This window comes from Cervus elaphus, chromosome 25 (genome assembly GCF_910594005.1).
Source record: "Cervus elaphus chromosome 25, mCerEla1.1, whole genome shotgun sequence".
Lineage (NCBI taxonomy): Eukaryota > Metazoa > Chordata > Mammalia > Artiodactyla > Cervidae > Cervus > Cervus elaphus.
In genome coordinates this window covers 38,865,100-38,887,233 of record NC_057839.1, presented here as the reverse complement: position 1 = coordinate 38,887,233, position 22,134 = coordinate 38,865,100, and the positions used below count along the sequence as shown (strand labels likewise).

The following is a 22,134-nucleotide window of genomic DNA, read 5'->3' as shown; positions in this document are numbered from 1 at the left end:
TAGAAAAACTAGAGCTTTGTTATTATGTTTGTTTCTACTGAACAGTTGCAGAAAATGTAGTGAAATAGGTGGCATCTTTCCTAATAGCATTTTATAGAATGTGACTATCATGATGCTATACATACTGTAACCAGATATGTCCAGCAGAAGGCCACCTGAATCTTGTGAAATTTCTCTGAAACCTGAGCTGACACTTGTTCATCTAGGTAGCTCATGATTTATAAGAGTAAAACAACAGTTCTGATTTTTGATAACCTCTGATATTTCTGGCTTTACTAAACTATGCCCAAGGTTAACATGAATTTAGGCACAACTGAAATTTTTTTTAAAAACCTTGCTGATCAGTAGAATAAATGTATTGTCTTTGCTTCTGCGTTGTGTGTGTGCTACTCTTGTACTCATTTGGCCATTTTTCCTAGTTCACTTTTCTATAGCAACAATATCCAAAAGTCTCTATGTTAACTGTGGGACATGAAATTGTAAGTATCAATGCTTATTTCATGAAAAGAGATTATATTTTAGCTCTGAGTGCCTCAGACAGAAGAGACACTTAATAAAATATTATTGACAGACTGAAATATGTGCAAAAGAGAGGAGGTTTTAAAAATATAAAATAGTTGTATCATGGGAACAAACTAGTTTTCCAGTCAACCTGGAATTGGTTTTCTTCCCTCAACCTGTCAACTCCCAATAAAAACAAAACAAAACCTTACCAGTAAATATACAGAAAGATCAAGTGAAAAATGTTTATATTGAGGGGCTTCTCTGGTTTCTCACAGTGATGAATCTGCCTGCAATGCAGGTGATCCAGGTTCAATCCCTGGGTCGGAAAGATCCGCTGGAGAAGGGAAATGGTAACCCATTCCAGTATTCTTGCCTGGGAAATCCCATGGACAGAGGAGTGTGGCAGGCTCCAGTCCATGGGGTAGCAAGAGTCAGACATGAATTAGCGACTAAACCACCACCACGACCTAATAAAAAGTATTCTTCAGTATCTGTGCTTCCTTTACTTGCTTGACCTAGGTGGTAATTAATGTCTGCAATGTATGAAGAACCATTGGGTTCTGCTCCAAAAAGACCGTGTCTTTCAGGCATGTTGGATTTCCTTCTGTTTTCATTTAAATTTATGAAGCCACTCCACTGTAAACTGTGATGCCGTAATTTAGAAACTCACTGTGATTAATCCTGATATTGATTGGAAATAGTTAATAGCATTTTTAAAAAAGAATAATGTTTTTTAGAGAGAGAAAAATATTCATAGTAATCTGTCAGTAGCTAAGTTGTCAGAAGTCACTATAAAACAGGATATCAACAAAGCAAACATGCTTGGTACTCTTCACCAATATTTTTTTAATTGAAATGTAGTTGATTTATAGTGTTCTCTTCAGTTCTTTGTCAGCTGGAATTTATGGACAGAAATAGTGGTTTGGGATATTTCTTTGGCTTCGAGCAAAGTGACACAGTGAAATTGAGGACTTCTTACTTTGTAGTTTGCTATTCATGGGATTTTCAATTAGAGCTCAAATAAATGTGTTTTCTTAATGGAGAGAAAGTAACTGAATTTTTCAAATATTAAGATTTTTTCATATATTTTATTTTTTAATAAAGATTGTGGTGTATATATACAATGGAATCTTATTCAACCATAAATAAGAATGAAATCTTGACATTTGCAACAACTGCATGGACCTCAGTTCATTTCATTAGCTCAGTCCTGTCTGACTCTTTGCAACCCCGTGGACTGCAGCACACCAGGCTTCCCTGTCCATCATCAACTCCCCAAGCTTGCTCAAACTCATGTCCATCGAGTCAGTGAAGGAGTTGTGATGCCATCCAACCGTTTCATCCTCTGAAATCCCCTTATCCTCCTGCCTTCAGTCTTTCCCAGCATCAGGGTCTTTTTCAGTGAATCAGTTCTTTGCATCAGGTGGCCAAAGTATTGGAGCTTCAGCTTCAGCATCATTCCTTCCAATGAATATTCAAAACTGATTTCCTTTAGGATGGACTGGTTTGATCTCCTTATAGTCCAAGGGACTCTCAAGAGTCTTCTCCAACACCACAGTTCAAAAGCATCAATTCTTCCACACTCAGCTTTCTTTATGGTCCAACTCTCACATCCATACGTGACTACTGGAAAAACCATAGCTTTGACTAGACGGATCTTTGTCAGCAAAGTAATGTCTCTGCTTTCTAATATGCTGTCTAGATTGGTCATAGCTTTTCTTCCAAGGAGCAAGTGTCTTTTATTTCATGGCTTCAGTCACCATGTGCAGTGATTTTGGAGCCCAAGAAAATAAAGTCTGTAGCTATTTCCATTGTGTCCCCAATATTTGCCATGAAGTGATGGGACCAGATGCCATGGTCTTAGTTTTTTGAATGATAAATTTCAAGCCAGCTTTTTCACTCTCACTTTCATTAAGAGGCTCCTCAGTTCCTCTTTGCTTTCTGCCATAAGGGTGGTGTCATCTGCGTATCTGAGGTTATTGATATTTCTCCTGGCAATCTTGATTCCAGCTTGTGCTTCATCCAGCCCAGCATTTCCCATGGTATACTCTATGTAAGTTACATAAGCAAGGAAACAGTATAAAGCCTTGATGTACTCCTTTCCCAGTTTGGAACCAGTCCAGTGTTCCATGTCTGATTCTAACTGTTGCTTCTTGGCCTGCATACAGATTTCTCAGAAGGCAGATAAGGTGGTCTGGTATTCCCATCTCTTGAAGAATTTTCCATCGTTTGCTGTGATCCACATAGTCAAAGGCTTTAGCGTAGTCGATGAAGCAGAAGTAAATGTTCTTCTAGAATTCTGTTGCTTTTTCTGTGATCCAACGGATGTTGGCAATTTGATCTCTGGTTCTTCTGCCTTTTCTAAATCCAGCTTGAACATCTGGAAGTTCTTGGTTCACGTACTGTTGAAGCCTCACTTGAAGAATTTTGAGCATTATTTGCTAGCATGTGAGATGAGTACAGTTGTGCGGTAGTTTGAACATTCTTTGGCATTGCCTTTCTTTGGGATTGGAATGAAAACTGACCTTTTCCAGTCCTGTGGCCACTGCTGAGTTTTCCAAATTTGCTGGCATATTGAGTGCAGCACTTTCCCAGCATCATCTTTTAGGATTTGAAGTAGCTCAGCTGGAATTCTATCACCTCCCCTAGTTTTGTTCATAGTGATGCTTCCTAAGGCCCACTTGATTTTGGACTCCAGGATGTCTGGCTCTAGGTGAGTGATTATACCATTGTGGTTATCTGGGTCATGAACATTTTTTTTGTATAGTTCTTCCATGTATTTTTGCCACCTCTTCTAAATATCTTCTGCTTCTGTTAGGGCCATACCACTTCTGTCCTTTATTGTGCCCATCTTTGCATGAAATGTTCCCTTGGTATCTCTGATTTTCTTGAAGAGATCTCTAGTAGACATATTTCTTGATCTCAGCAGCTGCATGTGGCCAGTGACTTCCATGTTAGACAGTTTGGGTCTAGAACATGGGCAAGTTTCCTTCCTTTGCCTTCATAACAAACCAGACACTACTTTGTCTCTTTAGGGGTCTTGGGTCTGAGCAAGTGATCCATCCTTCTCATTTCTCTGTGACATTTGACCTTTGCCTAGAAGAGCTTGGGCCAGGAGGTAAGAGGGTTCAACATACTGATAAACAGCAGATCCTCTATATTTTTCCATTAAAACTCAGGTGAAAAGGATCATTTAAGAGAATATTTTGAGCTTATGGAGATAGCACAGTTTTACAGATAAGTAAATGTTTTCCAAGGTAAATGCTAACAAATACTTTGAAAATTTTTCTTAGATCTCAGTATTGGATCCCTAAAAAAGACTGGTTTGTGTCCATTCCCAAAATATATCTGTCTGCTGGAAGGAGGAAACTATCTGCCTTGATTAAATATTCAGTGCACCAAGTAACAAAGATGCTGGAAAAAGTTCTACGCCCTGTAGCTATTGGTCAAAAAAAAATTTCAGTGCATCCCAGTGCTTACGTTTAATAATATCTTACTGTTAAATGTTACATCTTCTTTACTTCAAATTAAGACCACTTCTTTTGTCATGTTACCTTAAGGCAGTCTTTTTTCCCCCCTCTATGATATTGTGATTTATAAGAAATGTATACATTTGGTCTTCATCTCCAATCCATGACACAGGGTCTCTAAAACCCTTGTGAATTCCTATGTGATCAGAGTCTAGGAGCATCTTTTGTTCCAATCAGGTGACTCGGCTGGCTCTTAGATGGGGGCTGGTCACCACAAAGACCAGGCCATGATTAGAAGCCTGGAATCGTCAGCACTGCTCCCCACTTCTCTAGAGAAGGGCTGAAAATGGAGTTAATAATTGATCCCCTGTGTGAGGAAGCCTCCATAAAAATCCCAGTAGCATGGAGTTGGGAGAGCTTCCAGGTTAGTGATCACATCCATGTACTGAGAGGGTGATGTACTCCAACTCCACGGGGACAGAAGCCAGACCTCACCCTGTGTATCTGTATTCTTTATCATATCCTGTAATAAATTAATCAATGCACATAAATATTTGTTAGGGTTCTGTGAGTTGCTCTAGCAAATTAGTTGAACCCAAGGAGGTTGGGGATCTACTGCTTGTGATTGGCACCTGAAGTGGGAGTGGGGTGGGTGCAGACTTGTAGGGCTGAACTTTGACCTCTGTAAAGTCAGAACTGAGCTCCACTGTAGGACACTGAGCTGATGTCTTGGAGAACTGCTTGGTGTGGGGAAAACCCTCCCCACATTTTGTGACCAGAAGTGTCAGAAGTGAAGTGTTCTACGTGATGGAAACCTACAGATGAGTGGTTTTTTCCACATACATCCTCCACCAGTCTGTGTTGTAATGTGGAAATAAGGGCTGTTATGTCTTTTAGTTTATTCAGAAAAGCTGGAAATCCCTAATTTCTTGAGTGCATATATATTTTTATAAATTTTATTCATTTCTTCCATATTCCCTCTTCTTTGAATTAAAAAGTAAATGAAAATACTTCTAAAAAATTATTTTATTGAAATATAGTTGCTTTACAATGTTGTGTTAATTTCTGCTGTACAACAAAGTGGTTTAGTTTTATATGTATGTGTGTGTATTTTTTCATATTCTTTTCCATTATGGTTTATCACAGAATTGTGAATATAGCTCCCTGTACTATGTAGTAGGACCTGTTGTTTATCCATTCTCTATACAATGGTTTACAATTGCTAATCCATTCTTCCTCAACCCCCTTGACAACCACCAGTCTGTTCTCTATATCTGAGAGTCTGTTTTGTAGATAAGTGCATTTATGTCATATTTTAGATTACACATATCCGTGCTATCATATGGTTGAAAATACTTTCTAAGAAAACCCTTTTTTCTGATAGTTACTACTTGATCAGTGTTCATTTTTGTGGTTTAATGAAAGAGTCATGTCGCCAGGATCATGAACAAATTTAATGAGTGAGGAAATTTTTAACAGACAAAAGAAAATTATTTAAATACTTAAAGGTGAGTTAAAGCATTATCATCTTGAAGGTAGGGTTGTGTTTTTGTGTCTGTTCCTACAGGCACAGCAAAATGCCAGGGTCCTTGAAGGCAACGAATAAGTATTTCCTTCAAATTGATTTCTTAAGTGAGTGTAATTGGAACTCCTGATTTTTAAAAATAAGTTAATGCTGTGCTCAGAATGGGCTCCCCTGGTGACTCAGACAGGAAAGAATCTGCCTGTAATGGGCGAGACCTGAGTTCAGTCCCTGGGTCGGGAAGATCCCCTGGAGAAGGGAATGGCAACCCATTCCAGTATTCTTGCCTGGAGAATTCCAGAATAAGTAAAACTACCATTTTTAGTTGTTGTGAAGGCATTTTCTTTAATAAAGTGTACATTTTTTAAAAGTTTTATTTTTATAATTGAGCTACCAAGGTAAAGTTGCATTACACTGCCCTCAACTTTGATCTGGGGGGCCAAAACGCAAATTTAAATCAATAAACTCTGGGCTGTAGTCCTTGGAGAAAAGGTCATTTGTCTTCTGCAGTATACATTTTACTGAGATTGTTAGCTGTTCTTTATTTTTTGTTTACTGCCCAGCAGCCCCAGAAATGTGGTTCTTTTGCTTCCTCAGTCTAGCTGTAGTCCAGCCTGATAAAACTCACAGTTTTTCAGGTTGCTACCATTCCAGGTTTATGATACATGTTTTCTCCTTGGCCCTCATTGCCTTTGGTAATCCCTTCCTTTTTCCTGTTCAGTTATCTCTGTCATTTCATCTCATCGGGTATTTTCAAACTTTCCCAGCTCTTCTCTGGTCCATTTTATAGTCCCTTGCTCCCTACTCAGTCAACTCTCCTTCTTCACATGGGAAAGTAAGGATCCTAGGTTGGACTTTTGTCAGATTTTTCACCCTCTTATGTATAAATGTGTCTCTGTAATCAGACTTTCTTGGTCTCTCAGCCTCCTTCCTTGAAGTCTCCAAGGAAGAGGTCTTTCTCTTCTAGTTCCTCACTAATCCTTCCACCTGTGCACTTGATCACATTCTTCCTGCTTCCTCTGAGACTTAATTCTATCAGTTACTCCCTTTCCTGTATTTTTATCCTTTTTATCCCTATTGGCTCCTAGAAAATACACTGAAGCTTCTGCTTCTTATTTAGTTGGTTTAACAAAAGCCTTATTCAACTCTTCCTTCTTTCATTGTCAGGTTTCTACCCAAGGTACACAGTATTTGCTGTGTCCACTTCACATATGCACGGAAAACTGCCCATATCAAAGTTACTGACTACAACTTAAATTGATGAACATACTCCTCCATCACTCAACTGCAGGCCCCACCTGCTCCTACTTGGACCACTGCAGGTGTGTCTTAACTTTTCTGCCTGCCCTCAGTCTTCCCTTTTCCAGTTTATCTTTCCTACAACTGCAGGGTAATCTTTCAAAATACAAATATGATCATATTACCCCTCTCTCCTCAAAACCCTTCAGAGGCTCAGCGTTGCCCATGGGTACAGATAAACTGTCTGTAACGCATATAAAGCCACTAATGATTTAACCGCCTGCTGTCCAGTCTTATGGGCTACAGATCTGTTTGTGGTACCTTCTGTGGTTCCAAAAGCTATGTGCTGTGTCACACTTCTGAGTCTTTTATATTCTGAGTCATCTAGGGGAGTAAAAAACTCTTTTTCGTATTCCTAGTGATCTCCTCCTTAACCTTGAGCACAGTCAAGCCTCCTACCAGGCTTTCCCCGATTTCTCTTTCCTCCACCTCCAACCCATCACCAGTATACTACCATGGGAGAGTTAACCATTATTTTGTGGGTTTATTATATAACTGGGGGATACTATCATTTTTTATTGCACAATGCAGTACAGATGTTTATGTTTGCTTCCATTTCTGGACAGATCTGGAGAGAAAGGAGCCATTTTATTAATACTAATCTGTTACCTGCAGCGCCTAGCATAGTGCCCTGCACATGGCAAGAATTCCATAAATATTTGTAGAATAAGTGGAAAAAGTTGGACTGATTTCAGCAAATATTCATTGGTGCTCCTTCTACAGGCTTAGTGTTATTACTTTTAAAGTCAGATAATAAGTTTTGGATTGTGTTTCTTCTTTTTTGTAGTTTTTATTTATTATTTTTGGCTGTTTTGGATCTTCATTGTGGTGCAGGCTTTTCTCTAGTTGTGCAAGCAAGGGCTACTCTCTGGTTGTGGCGCTTGGGTTTTCTCATTGTGGCGGCTTCTCTTCTTGTGGAGCACTGGCTCCAAGATATTTAGGTTTCAGTAGTTGCAGGTCCTGGACTCTCGAGCACAGGTTCAATAGTTGTGGCCCACAGGCTTAGTCGTTCCACGGCACGTGGGGCCTTCCTGGACCAGGAATCAAACCTGTGTCTCCTGCATTGACAGGCAGATTCTTATCCACTGTACCACCAGGGAAGTCCTGGATTGTATTTCTTTGATATCATTGCACTTAATGCTGGGCTGCTGTGTCATACAGTTTTGAAGACATCTAAAGAGCAGGGAGGAGGATGTGTTTGTAGGTAGTGACTTAATACAATAGTCTATATGAATACTTAGGTCTTTCCCTCATATTGTCACGGTGCTCAGTACAAGCTCATCCTTGCATTTCTTTCCTAACCAAATTGTGCAAAGCTAGAGGAAAGGCTTCATGAAATTGATCATGATTTTTACTCTGGCTTCCAGTCTTCCTCTCTTCCTCTCCAGGTAGCTGCCAGAGGGCTCCATCTGAAGTGCAGATCTGATAATTGACTCCTCTGTTCACGACCCTTCGGTTCTTTTGTTTCCGTTTTACTGTATGTCTGTCACTTTCATAGCCTCCCACTTTACCCAACATAAGATCTGGTTCTTGGATAGACTTCTTCTGAAAGTTCGTTGTCACCAGTAGAACTGTCCTGTATCCCTTTTGCACCTGCAGCTGACAACACACACTATCTTCTGTTTCAAGCATATGGTTCCAGAGGATAAACCTAACAACACACTGGTGATGTTTATGTTCTACGTGTCAGTCTTCTCCAAGCATCTGCCACACAGGCCCAGAAACAGAAGTGGTTTCAGCTATTGGCTGCCAGGGGAACAGAAGGGTTGCCACAACAAACTGGGCAAACAACCCCGAAAGTCCACAAGAAGCATAAACTCACCCTGCTGGAAAATCAGAATTAGTAAAGGATGGTGCGTTTTTGATTCTTGACCTGAGCTTCGTCCCCTGCGTCACTATGTCTAGAGTGGACTGCTTTCTGCAGCAACTGGGCCATCTGTAGGAGAGTGCATTTGAGATTCACTCAGCTTTTGAAGGATGAAGTATTTGAGATTTCTGTGCTCACCCAGTTGTTGCTTTGTAGTGGTGCTGGACTGGGCTCCCTTTGGAAGCTTGGTCTTTTGACTGACATTGATAAAGTTGGCTCCAAGGGGACCCAGCATCCTCTTTGCCCTGGCGCCACCGGGCCCGCCACCCTCCTCCTCCCCACCACTCACTCTTCCTCCCCCTCCCTCCCACACCACCTCTCTATCCCTCACTTGAACTGGCTGCCAGAGTTCACAGACAGCTGGGCAGAGAGTGGCTAAATCTGCCCAGCTGCCCGGGAAGCTTGGCGGCCAGGCTGAGGGAAGGAAGCATCGGCTCTCTTTGAAGGTCGGCTGCCAGTGAATCTCAGGCAGCTGGACTTCAAAGGGGGGACCGCCGGGCTTTCCCTCCTGTCTAGGCAGGTCATTCCACGGCACCGTGCTTCCGGTGTTGGCATAGTGTCTTTCAAGTTCCTCTTCAATTAAAGAGCTGAATTGAAAGCTGCACTTGTGTCCACATTTGTGTTTTTTATGTGCTATTGCCAGTCTAAGATCCTAACTCCTGTTACTCCAAGCTTAGGCATAAAGATGGATGCGAAAAGGCAGCAGCATCGCACAAAGGGCAGCTCAGGATCACAGCCGTCAGTAGGATCTCCTCATTGCCAGTTGTGTCCTGCGTTATTTACCAAGCTTTAAATGACTTCAGGGACTCCCAGTGTGATCTTCTTGAGTAAAGGCTTATCAGCGTCTGCTTATGGGCTGAGTTGAGCTAGTGACCTGGAATTAGGTCTGGTCACGGACAGTGGCTTCCCTGGTAGCTCAGACGGTAAAGCATCTGTCTACAATGTGGGAGACCTGGGTTCAATCCCTGGGTTGGGAAGATCCTCTGGAGAAGGAAATGGCAGCCCACTCCAGTACTCTTGCCTGGAAAATCTCATGGACGGGGAACCTGGTAGGCTATAGTCCATGGGGTCGCAAAGAGTCGGACACGACTGAGCGACTTCACTACTGCTACTACTACTACTATGGACAGTGGCTTTATCTGTTTCCAAAAAACTGTTGTGTTTGCTCACCCTCTAGCCCTCCTTCACTCTCTTGCTGCACTTTCCTGCCTTTCACCTTCAGATTCCGTTGGTGATTGAGGAGAGGACTGGCTTAGTAAGGACAGAGCAAAGGTGCTACACAGAATCCCAGTCCACCTTAGTTGCAAATGGGGGTCGGAGCTGAGGGAGCCTGAAGTCAGGAGAGCCATGAGGATGTATGAGTATAGTGGTGGTTAAAGGTGCAAGCCCCGGAGCCAGGCTGGTTGAGTTCAAATCCTGGCTCTGCCGCTGACTGACCGCATGACCTCACCTTTTTGCACCACCATGTGCTCCCTGAAAAACAAAGATATAATAGTGCTTATTTCATAAGGCTGTTGAAGGATTTTAAGAGGTTAATGCCATGCACCTAGGACAGTGTCTAGCTCAGAGTAAATGCTATAAATTTAGCATTTACTGTATTAGCTGTATTATCATGTGCCACATCCCATTGGCCAGGGCTAGAGGAGCTGAAAAATGACTGGCTTGTGATTTCCATTGCCCCTGTATAGATGAAAGGCTGCTAGCTTCTGCCTTAGATGGAATTTGTAATAGCATTTTTTCCCCCAGAAATCCCTGATAGTGTAAAAAAAAAAAAAGTGAGGTTTGAAGAAGAAAAAAGTTACTTTATGTTATTCACCTCTCTCCTTGCATTGCCCTTCCTGGGACTGCAAGGAGATGTAGTTCATTTAGAGCTATTATAGTAATAATCTATACAAACCCAAAACCAGCCTAGTTTAAAACACGGCTGCAAATGTAAATATAGATATATAAATAAGTAAAAAATAGTGTTTTAGTAAGGAGTACAGTTTCTGGAGTTAGAATCAGGGTTCCAATTTTTGCTGTATTTATTAGTCATATTCTTTGGGTAAGTGACCTCACTAAGCCTCAGTTTTCTTGGTTGTTAAATGAGATGATAATTACAGGAGGCTTGTTTTAAGAATGAAATTAGAAAATTTCATGTTGCATCAAGTAGCAGCATGTTCAGCAAATGTACCTGTCATTATTATTACTATCGCCATCACCATTAGTGTTACAAGTTAAAATTATTGTTGCGTCACAAGAAGCCTTTTTAGTTTATGTAACAATGATTTTTACAGATTGAGTGCCTCTCCCAAAGATTTTTCTTCTCTGTAGATCCAAGGTCAGCAAACTGCAGGCTGAATCCAGCCTGCCACCTCTTTTTATAAATAAAGTTTTGTTGGACCACAGCCTCATCCATTTGTTTACTGTCTGTGGCTGCTCTCATACCATCACAGCAGAAGTGAATAGTTGCAACAGAGACTTTACAGTCCCCAAAGCCTAAAATATTTACTGTCTGGCCTTTTCCAGAAAAAGTTTACTGACCCTTGCTCTAAATATATATTTCCCCAATTAAGACCCAGAGAATGTTAATTCTGTTCATGTTAGTAAGTACTTTCTGAAAAGAAGGAGGGGAAAAAAAATGGTTCCATAGTGAAATAAGCTTTGGAAATGTTAGAGAAGTTGATTTATTCTAGGACTACTACTTAAAAGACTCTGGCTTTTAATCTGCTAATGTGCCTTGTGAATCTTCAAGACAAGGCCACAGTTCGCAAATAAACTCTGGTTTCCCAGGCTTACTTGGCTACAGAAGGACCCCCATCCCATCTCCCACCCCTGGATCTGATGATGTTACACACAACATCTTTTGGGAAACCCTTCTTTGAGACTTCTCTTTAGAGGGACTTTCTTCTTAAATCTTTCCTCTTGGTGACATGGGTGTATCCTCATTTAGAGAGCTACAAAATATCATATGAGATTCTGTATTAGCCTCATTTTTTCCCCCAGTAAAGTTATATGTTGCTTAAAATTACAATAGTAAAATATACCAGATATTTAAAAGCTTTAATAAGATAACAGCCCCATCTTTAAATGATTCTGTGTGATGTCTCAGAGGTTAGAAATGGAGTATCAAAGTCCAAAGTTTCATTTCATGCTTTCTTGCAATTCTGAAAGCAGGAGTTTTTTGCAGGGCTCTAACATTTATTTGCATCCAGATTTCTGAAGCATAAATCTCGAGTGCCTAACTGGGATACCAGCTGATCTCAGCTCGGGTTTATAAGAAGGGAGATTAATGTGAAGGTAACTTGTGCCCGAGCCATAAGGGGTTTGTTTTATAGACTAAAGTAAACACCTTGAATTTCAAGTTGCAAGCACATGGGGAGCCAGAAGATTCCAGAGCAGTGGCATCATGTTCTGCCCGTGACTCATGGAGCTCAGTGGCTGAGCCTTCTGCAGCTGCAGCTTCCAGCTGGTCCTCGGACAGAGCCCTAGGTAGTGGTGCACTGCCTTCACCTGGTCTCAGATGACCAAACAACGTGAAACTGCAGCATTGTCCAGTGAGGGATGGAGGCTGGGCTATCTCTTTGCCAAATACAGTTGAAGAATAAATGCTAAGGTCATAACTGTTTTCTGAAATCACAGTGGTTGCAACAGTGAACCTGGACTGAGAGTGGAGAATCCTGCTGAAAAGTTCAGCTCTGGTCATACATGCTCCCTCTCACTTCCTCCCTCCCTCCCTTCTCTTGGTGTCTCCCCTCCCCTCACCCCTCCCGTGAGTGTCCTCATTATGGCAGAAGTCAGTTCTTAGTCATTTTGATGCCCTTTAAACCTGGCGTATGTTTGATTCAGGAAATGTTTTATGAAAGAATAAGAGGTCTTAAGTGTTTCTTCTCCTTTCCCAACTTGTGAATCATTTTAAGAAAATTCTACACTGTCTCTTCATTTGTTATCTCTATGTTGTGTGTATAATGGGTCCTCGGTAAATGTGGTTGACGTTGTAAATATGGATCCTAAAAATTTTATTATCACACTATTTTATGAGAGATGACAAATGGACTTTCCAGAAACCTTTGTCAGATATCATTGCCTTTGTCTTTATTTTGAAAAAATAAAGGGAGAGAGGTAGAGAGAGGAAAAGAATGAGGAAAGGGGAAAACATCTTGGCTGGAATATAATTATCTTTTTAAAAAAATTTATGAACTTGGAAACTGTCAACTTGGTATGAAATATGTTGTTTCCTTGAAACATGCTCAAAAGTTCAGGGTCTCATTTGCTATATTTATTGAGTGTGTTCATCTTGTAAGCACCATGATATTACATATTATGCTGTGTTCTAAGACTCATTGGGGTTCTTAGAGTTCAGATGATGGGCCTGGGAAACAAATAATCTGAAGCTGACCTACTTGAAAGAAAAGATCAGAAATGTTATTCATCTGGTAACATAAAGAAAAGCAATTTAAGCACACAACCCTCCCGTCTGTTTTCCATGAATGAGCTACTTCCAAGTATTCACCTCTCTTACTCTAATATTGTCTTCTGGAATCATTGTCTTAGTGTCAAAGAATATATAGAAGAGATGGCTGCAACTGGATGAAAACACTGTGCAACTATCTAGAGACAATAATCATCTCAAGCAATGCCAGCAAGGGTTAAGAAACATTACTAGAGAGAACTTTTGTTCTCACAGGCAGATTCAAAAAGGCAAAGGGGGAGTGTAATGATTATATAAAGTACAGATATGATACAGTTGAATTAATTTTAATTGCAGGTTTGTAGGACTAGTTTATGATGAACATTATCTGGTAGAGTGCTAAGGCAGGGAAGCAAGAATTAACCTTCTTAAAACTTTATTAATGCTGCTATAGAATCACCTGACTCATAATAATGATAGACATGTATAATGCTTACTGTCTGCTCTGCCTTGTTCACATCCTTCATGTGTTGCATCAGTTAGCTTTTGCTGCATAACAAACTCCCCTAGAACTTAGTAGTTTAAAACAACAAGCATTCATTATTTCTCACAATTCTCTGGGTCGGGGGCAGATCTTCTGGTCTGAACTGGCTTGGCTTCTCTATTGCATCTGCACTTAACTAACCACTCCATTAAGGCTGGGTATTCTAGACCAGCCTCACCCTCATATCCAGCTATTGGCTAGCTATCCGCTGGTGCTGTGGGGATGACTGGACACGTGTCCCTGGTCATCCAGAAAGCATCTTGCAATTTTTTACAAGGTGGCTAGGTTCCAAAAGCAGCAAGAAAGCAAGTCCTCACCTATATGCCTTTATAAGTCTCCGCTTGTGTCTTGTTTGCTAATGTCTTCTGTTAGGTAGGGTTCTCAGAGAAGCAAATGTTAAGGCAGCATTAGAGGGGTAAAAGATTTGTTGCCAAATCTCCTGTAAGGGAAAAGTGTATGGGGAGCTGGAGAGAATCAGGTGCTGATCCAGATCTGATGCCTATGAAGGAAAGAGGGAAGCAATGAAGGAGGGCTGGCTGAGAAGAATCTCAGACTGCAGTGTAGATCTTAGAAAACTTTGGCCAGGCCAATGGGAACTCCTTGAGCCCAAGTCAACCCAAGGCTTTATTAATCTGCTCTAGCTATACTGCTATCCCAGTTAGCATGGTGGCTACAGTTGGGACTACTACTTTATTCAGTCTATAGTCAACAGTCCCTTTTTGGAAGGACGAGAATTACTGCCCCACTGAGGAGCACTGTCTGTCCTCTTAGGAATCTGGCTACCTCTATAGTCAATTGGTTTCTGATCTGAAAATAGGTTCAGATATGGGAATAGAGCAAGAGATCATGATTTTTTTTATTGAAATGACCATCCTCAGCCTCCTGCTTCTCTATTTCTGTCTTTTTTTGATTGTAGATATTAAGCAGTACCTTTGTTGTCTGCCCATCTCTTCTACCCTAGGAATGCCATGTTCATACAGTATATTAATTAGACTATTGCAGAATCTTTGGGGGAGGTTTTATTGTCTAATTTTCTCTAATTGAAATGAAGACTTAAATGAGAATAGGGAACTGAAAAGTACCTTTATATGACAGTTCCTGTACTTTTGTATACATTATTCTCATAATCCTTATTATATATCCCAAAAGTCAGAGAAACAGGAGGAAATTATATTCAGTCTAGGCCTGCATTTGGGGGTTCCCTGGTGGCTCAGAGGGTAAAGAATCTGCATGCAATGCAGGAAAACTGAGTTTGATCCCTGGGTGGGGAAGAACCCCTGGAGAAGGGAATGGCTACCCACTCTAGTATTCTTGTCTGGAGAATCCCATGGACAGAGGAGCCTGTTGGGCTACAGTCAATGAGGTTGAGAGAGTCGGACATGACTGAACAGCTAAGCACACATGCTTGCATGCACCGATCTATATTTATTCTGTTGTTTACTCTTGGCATTTAAAAGAATCCTGGAACATTTTTAATACTGGTATAACAAGTAACCCTAACATGAGATTGAAAATATAAAATTGATTGGAATTGCTTGATTATCAGTTCAGTCACTCAGTTCTGTCTGACTCTTTGCAACCCCATGGACTGTAGCACGCCAGGCTTCCCTGTCCATCACCAACTCCTGGAGCTTGCTCAAACTCATGTCCTCCAAGTCAGTGATACAGTTGGTGATGCCATCAAACCATCTCATCCTGTCATCCCCTTCACCTCCTGCCCTCAATCTTTCCCAGTCTTTTCTTTTTTTTTTAATTAAAAAAAGATTTTATTCTTGGTTTGATTTGAGGGGCAGAAGAAATGTTTCTGAGCACAAAATTGAGCTCTTGAGAAAGGCTGCTGAAAGAATGCTTACTGCTTTCAAACTCTGTTTTAAAGGTGATACAATATATTTTCACAGTTTTTCTTTATCAAGCAATTTCAAGGTAAATAGATACGATTTTGAAATTCAACCAGGGTGGCATGAGCCCTGGCACTGACCTCAAGCCTGGAATGATTGCTCGTCCTCTCTGAATCTGTTCCCTTACCCATGAAGTGAAAAATGTACCTACTTTGCAGGATTTGCATGAGGAATAGAAATAGGCTATTTCATGCACCTAGCACAGTGCTTGGAACACAGCAGGTTCCCAATCCCATTATTATTAGCCAGCACTTATTGATTGTTAGTCTTCTTTCTAAGGACTTGACCTGAACTTTCTCATTTTATCTTCACAATAACCCCATGGGGTAGGTAGTGTTATTGATCCTCCTTTTTCCAGACTGTTAGATAGCTGATAAGTGGTAGAGCTAGAATTCATACTTGAGTCGTCTGACACCAGACTGTGGGACTAACCACTTAGCCTCCCTGACTCTATTGCAAATGTTTTTTTATCCTTGATCAAGGAATTAATGTACTAGGCTTTGGTGCTCAGAAATTAAGAAGTAGGAGCACATGTTAAATTGACTGACCGTCATATGCAGGCACTAGGCTAGACATTTCAAAAAGACTTTCCCATTTTAGTTACTATTTAATCACTGTCTTTATCACCTCTAAGAATTAATGAAATTTTCTAGAACCTTACAGATAGAAGCTGCTTTATTTTGTGTTATAATAGTGCAGCTCTTGTTTCCCAGGATTTTTTAATTGCAGCTCTCCTTCTGGAAGGTAGGTTATCACATTGTTATTTATGGAAGAAACACTAATGAGATGCTAGGTTGACAGATGATGCAAGATATGTGGTACCTTTACTTCAGTTCAATTCAGTTCAGTTGCTCAGTTGTGTCCAACTCTTTGTGACCCCATGGACTGCAGCACGCCAGGCTTCCCTGTCCATCACCAGCTCCCAGAGCCTACTGAAACTCATGTCCATTGTGTCAGTGATGCCATCCAACCATCTCATCCTCTGTTGTCCACATCTCTTTCCATCTTCAGTCTTTCCCAGCATCAGGGTTTTTTCAAATGAGTCAGTTCTTCGCATCAAGTGGCCAAAGTTTTGGAGCTTCAGCATTAATCCTTCCAGTGAATATTCAGGACTGATATCCTTTAGGATTGACTGGTTTGATCTCCTTGCAGTCCAGGGGACTCTCAAGAGCCTCCTCCAATACCACAGTTCAAAAGCATCAATTCTTCAGCGTTCAACTTTCTTTGTGGTCTAACTCTTACTTCCATACATGACTGCTGGAAAAACCAGAGCTTTGACTAGATGGACCTTTGTCGGCAAAGTAATGTCTCTCCTTTTTTTATGCTGTCTAGGTTGGTCATAGCTTTTCTTCCAAGGAGCAAGTGTTTTTTTAATTTCATGGCTGCAGTCACTATCTGCAATGATTTTGGAGCCCAAGAAAATAAATTCTCTCACTGTTTCCCCATTTATTTCCATGAAGTGATGGGACCAGATGCCATGATCTTAGTTTTCTGAATGTTGAGCTTTAAGCCAGCTTTTTCACTCTCCTCTTTCACTTTCATCAAGAGGCTCTTTAGTTCCTCTTTGCCTTCTGCCATAAGGGTGGTGTCATCTGCATATCTGAGGCTATTGATATTTCTCCTGGCAATCTTGATTCTAGCTTGTGCTTCATCCAGCCCAGCGTTTCTCATGATGTACTCTGCATATAAGTTAAATAAGCAGGGTGACAATATACAGCCTTGATATACTCCTTTCCCAATTTTGAACCAGTCTGTTGTTCCATGTCAGGTTCTAACTGTTGCTTCTTGACCTGCATACACATTTCACAGGAGACAGGTCAGGTGGTCTGGTATTCTCATCTCTTGAAGAATTTTCCGGTTTGTTGTGATCCACATAGTCAAAGGCTTTAGCATAGTTAATGAAGCAGAAGTATATGTTCTTCTGGAATTCTCTTGCTTTTTCTATGTTCTAGTGGATGTTGGCAACTTGATCTCTGGTTCTTCTGCCTTTTCTAAATCCAGCTTGAACATCTGGAAGTTCTCAGTTCGTGTGCTGTTGAAGCCTAGCTTGGAGGATTTTGAGCATTACTTTGCTAATGTGTGAGATGCATGCAATTGTGCAGTAGTTCGAACATTCTTTGGCATTGCCTTTCTTTGGGATTGGAATGAAAACTGACCTTTTCCGGTCCTGTGATCACTACTGAGTTTTCCAAATTTGCTGGCATATTGAGTGCAGCACTTTAACAGCATCCTCTTTTAGAATTTGAAATAGCTCAACTGGAATTCTATCACTTCCACTAGCTTTGTTCGTGGTGATGCTTCCTAAGGCCCACTTGACTTCGCACTCCAGCTATTTTTAAGCTTGATTATAACTAAGCTTAAAAATAGATTCTCAGTGAATCTGTTGAATCCCCTATCTATTTAGGGGGACCTAGGAGTAGATTTGAAAGGACAGTTAAATGTTAGTACACCTAGTGTGTTAGCTAGCCTAACATTTGTCTCATCTTGCTCTCAGAGTTTGATTTTTGGTAGCATAGTTGCATTTCAGCAACTTTCTGAGAGGAGGTGCCCACTACAGACTGAATAAATGTGTGCTGTGTACACAAGGCAGGGAGATAGTAGGTTAAATGCAACTCAGTCTCTTTGGGAGTTGGAGGAAAAGAGTAAGAGTGGGAAGATGTGTAGGGCATGTTATTTGCAAGATTAGTAAACTATATAATATGGAACAGAAAAATTAAGCCTGTTGACCACAGTCAAACTAGAATGTAGTAAGCTGAGCTTTTAGGTCAGGTTGACTTGGCTTTAGGACCAGTTTTCTTTCTACTGAATTTTCCCCAGTTTTCAGCCTAGCAATTTATTTAAATTCTCTGATTTAAGATAGTTTATTCCACTGCTTTTATTAATTACAAAGCATGTTTTGATGCTTTGAGGGCTGTCTTTCCTCTTGCATTAATAGATATATACTAGAGCGATGGAAAGTTATTGGAATCTGCTGGATGTAAACTCATGGTTTACATGGTTTACTCTATGGTTACCACCATAGAGTATTTGGATTATTTAGAAATTACAGAAAATGGTATATTTAAGACTATGAGGAAGACGTCCTATTTTTCTTTGAGAATTTGACAGTCTCTGTTAGAGAGGGAAAACTCGGATTAGCATAGCCAAAGAAGGCAGGACCAGGACTCACAAGGAGATGTTAGAAGGAAGGGAGTCTTGGACCCAGTTTAAGAAAGGTGTTACAATTAGAGCCACCCAGACAAATGCACTGATGTTGCTTGTGTCATAATGAGTCCTCACTGCTGGAGGCTCTGTGGCCATCTTCTCAGAAAGGGTGACTTTACCAGTTGGAAGTTTGTACCGTGTGATCTCAGAGAGGGCCTTTAAACATGGAAGCAACCTAGATGCCCATCAGCAGATGAATGGATAAGGGAGTTGGGTACATATACACCATGGAATATTACTCAGCCATTAAAAAGAATCCATTTGAATCAGTTTTAATGAGATGGATGAAACTTGAGCCCAGTATACAGAGTGAAGTAAGCCAGAAAGATAAAGAACATTACAGCATACTAACACATATATATGGAATTTAGAAAGATGGTAACGATAACCCTATATGCAAAACAGAAAAAGAGACACAGAAAAAGAAAAAAAATAAATAAATAAAAAAATTAAAGAAAGGGCAGTTCGGCAAAAAAAAAAAAAAACCTAGGTTTTTGTGTTTGCATTTCCCATCTCTGTGAGTATTTGAAACTTGATGTTCTCCAGGTCTAACATAAGGCACTTCTAAGAATAGGAAGCCTATATAAAGGAGCTAACAATCTCAACTTCCTTAAAGAATGATGTACTTTGCCTGTGATGATTATAAAAGGTGTTAAAGGAGAAGTTGTAGTTTTAGATTTCCCATATTATACCAGAAGTGTTTTTCAATCACTTTGACTTTGTTTTCAAAATGTGGGGGTATTTTTCATTGCAGATTGTCCATATATTGATGTTTTATGCAAATTTAAGATCTCCTCTGGTTATCCAGTTTATTTCATGGAATAAAACTTTTTTTATTGGTTAAAGTGAAGTAAATGGATATTTTAAAAGCCTTTTGAAGTTTTTTCCAGAATAAAAAAAACTATCTTCAGGTGAAATTAAGATTTATATATAGCTGTTATATATCATTTCTGTATGATGAAATAAACTATTCCTGCTACAACTATTCTTGTCTGGATTCAGATGAGATGTTAACACTTTGCTTGTCTTTGCAAACAGGTTCATCCTAAATTCCACAATAAACAAGGTGGCAGAGGTTGAGATGTTTAGATAGCATCACTGACTCAATGGACATGAACTTGAGCAAACTCTGGGAGACAGTGGAGGACAGGGAAGCCTGGCATGCTGGAGTCCATGGGGTCACCTAGTTGGACATACTTAGTGACTGAACAAAGTGAAGTTAATAATTGAAGAGCATATTTGATATAAAAATCTCAATCAAAATGAAACTGCCTTGCTCTTGGGTTCATGCTGAAGTTTATATGATATGACTACTGTGGGTTCTGTACCTTTTAATGTTCTGTATCCCACCTGATTGGTATATTATATGTGCATATTCAGTCACTTCAGTTGTGTCTGACTCTTTGCAACCCCATGGACTGTAACTTGCCAGGCTCTTGTGTACAGAGGATTTCCCAGGCAAGAATACTGGAGTGGGTTGTCATTTCCTACTCCAGGAGATCTTCCTGACCCAGTGATCAAACCCATCACTTGCATGCAAGATCGAACCCATCACTTGCATGCAAGATTGAACCCGTCTCTTGCATCTCCTGCATTGGCAGGCAGATTCCTTAGCACTGCACCACTTGGTAAGCTGCTAACAGTAGCCAAGTCTCTGGGTCACCTACCTGTCTTACTAGTCTTTTATAGTCCAGGAAAAATATTTCTTCTTGTTTCTTCTTCCTATATCTAGAGTTACATTATTGCAATCATTGATCTCAAATAGAACTACGTATCTGACTAAATGCTTCAAGTCGCTTAATCATCGTTATTTTTGCCAGAGGCCCAGTCACACATTTGGTGATACAAGAAATAACAGTTTTGTAAAAGAGGTGATATATAAATAATATAGTTAGCAGTATTAGTAAGGTCATAAGTAAGAATTTAAGTCAAGAACTTCCATTAGGTACAGGTACTTAATTCTCTGTGCTTAGTTTTCTAATCTGTAAAATGAAGGTAATCTTGTAGAGTAATTGAGAACACCATAGGCAGAAGATAGTGAAGGATATAGTGCCTCGGATATAGTAAGCATGAGTAAGGCTAGCTGTCATCATTATCCACAGCCTTATCCTACATGTGATCCTCCATGTGCACTAAAGATGCTCAAGACTTACAACTGTGTGCACGGTGCCTGACATGTACTAGGAATACGATGATATTTTTGAGTTAATAATATATTCATTAGTAATTTTTATTTATATTTATTCATTCAGATAACCATAGGAAATGGTCCCTAAAACTTTATAAGTATAAGAAGAAGAACGAAGTGTGGGGCTAATCTTGTGTTGCTCAGAGCTTGCTGAGGCAGTCTGAAAAATACCTCCTACCAGAACTTTAACCTTGTCTCTTCCTTTCTCCTATTAAAGCAAATGGATGTTTTAAAAGCCCTTTGAATTTTTCCAGAATTTAAGAAAACCTATATTCAGATGAAATTATAGCTATTATGTATCATTTTCTGGATGATAAAATAAAATATTCTTGCCACAAAACTGTTCTGATTGGGATTCAGATAAGAAGTTAGCACTTTGCTTGTCTTTGCAAACAGGTTCATCCGAAGTTCCACTATAAACAAGCTCATGACCCAGGCACAGATACTTCTTGCGTGACTTTTTCCTATGATGGTACTGTCCTTGCTTCTCGTGGAGGTAGGTTAAAAGCTTTCTTCTTGATGCATTTCTATATATAAAATGATCATATTTAGCGCTGACAAAGATCACACTAATATCTTAGCACTTAGTAAAGCTAGCTGTGCTTTTGTTAATGGCCTTTGCCAGTCTAGTTTTTTTCATTACAATGCATTTTCAGCATGGCAGTATTATTTTATTGGAAATTACCAGGTAAAATTTAGAAAATATGTACTTTTTTGCCCAAGTTTCAATTTTACCTCCAAATTTCATCAGTGTTTGGAACCTCCGAGGATGACCTCTGACATTATGGAATTGTGTAGATGATATTCTATATTCTTTCTATATTATTTTATAGTTCTGGGTCTGATATTTCAAGCTCTTCTATTTGCCGACCATTGATTTTTTTTCAGTTTGAACACTAACTCAATTTAGTTAATAAAAGTTGTATATCTGGATGTTATTTTTTAAATAGTTATGTAATCCACTGTGATCATATTGTATTGACAAGTTTACTTATCCACACTTACATGGTTGAATGTAGGTTGTTTCCAACTTTTTGCTAAATCTTTCTCAAATGAATAAGTGGTATACAAGGAAATAAGAGAATAGTAAAGATAGCTTATGAACAAAGCGTTAGGGGGAAGTGTGGGGTGTGCCTGAGACTCTTCTAGTAGGCCTATTTTTGGGGAGAGGAGAGAATCAGGCTTCAGTAGGTTGGAGCCATGTTATAGATGACCTTAAATATCACATAAAGGATTTAGTCTTTATTC

At 40.0% G+C, this 22,134-nt stretch overlaps 1 protein-coding gene across 1 annotated transcript in view; it reads left to right on the top strand.

The window, feature by feature from the left end:
* The window catches only part of WDR70 (WD repeat domain 70), a 270,216-nt gene that overhangs the window by 198,904 nt on the left and 49,178 nt on the right, over nucleotides 1-22,134 (top strand). The window contains exon 11 of the mRNA XM_043887199.1: nucleotides 21,283-21,382. Within this exon, the coding sequence (XP_043743134.1) occupies nucleotides 21,283-21,382 (100 nt within the window). The remainder of the gene's footprint in view (nucleotides 1-21,282; nucleotides 21,383-22,134) is intronic.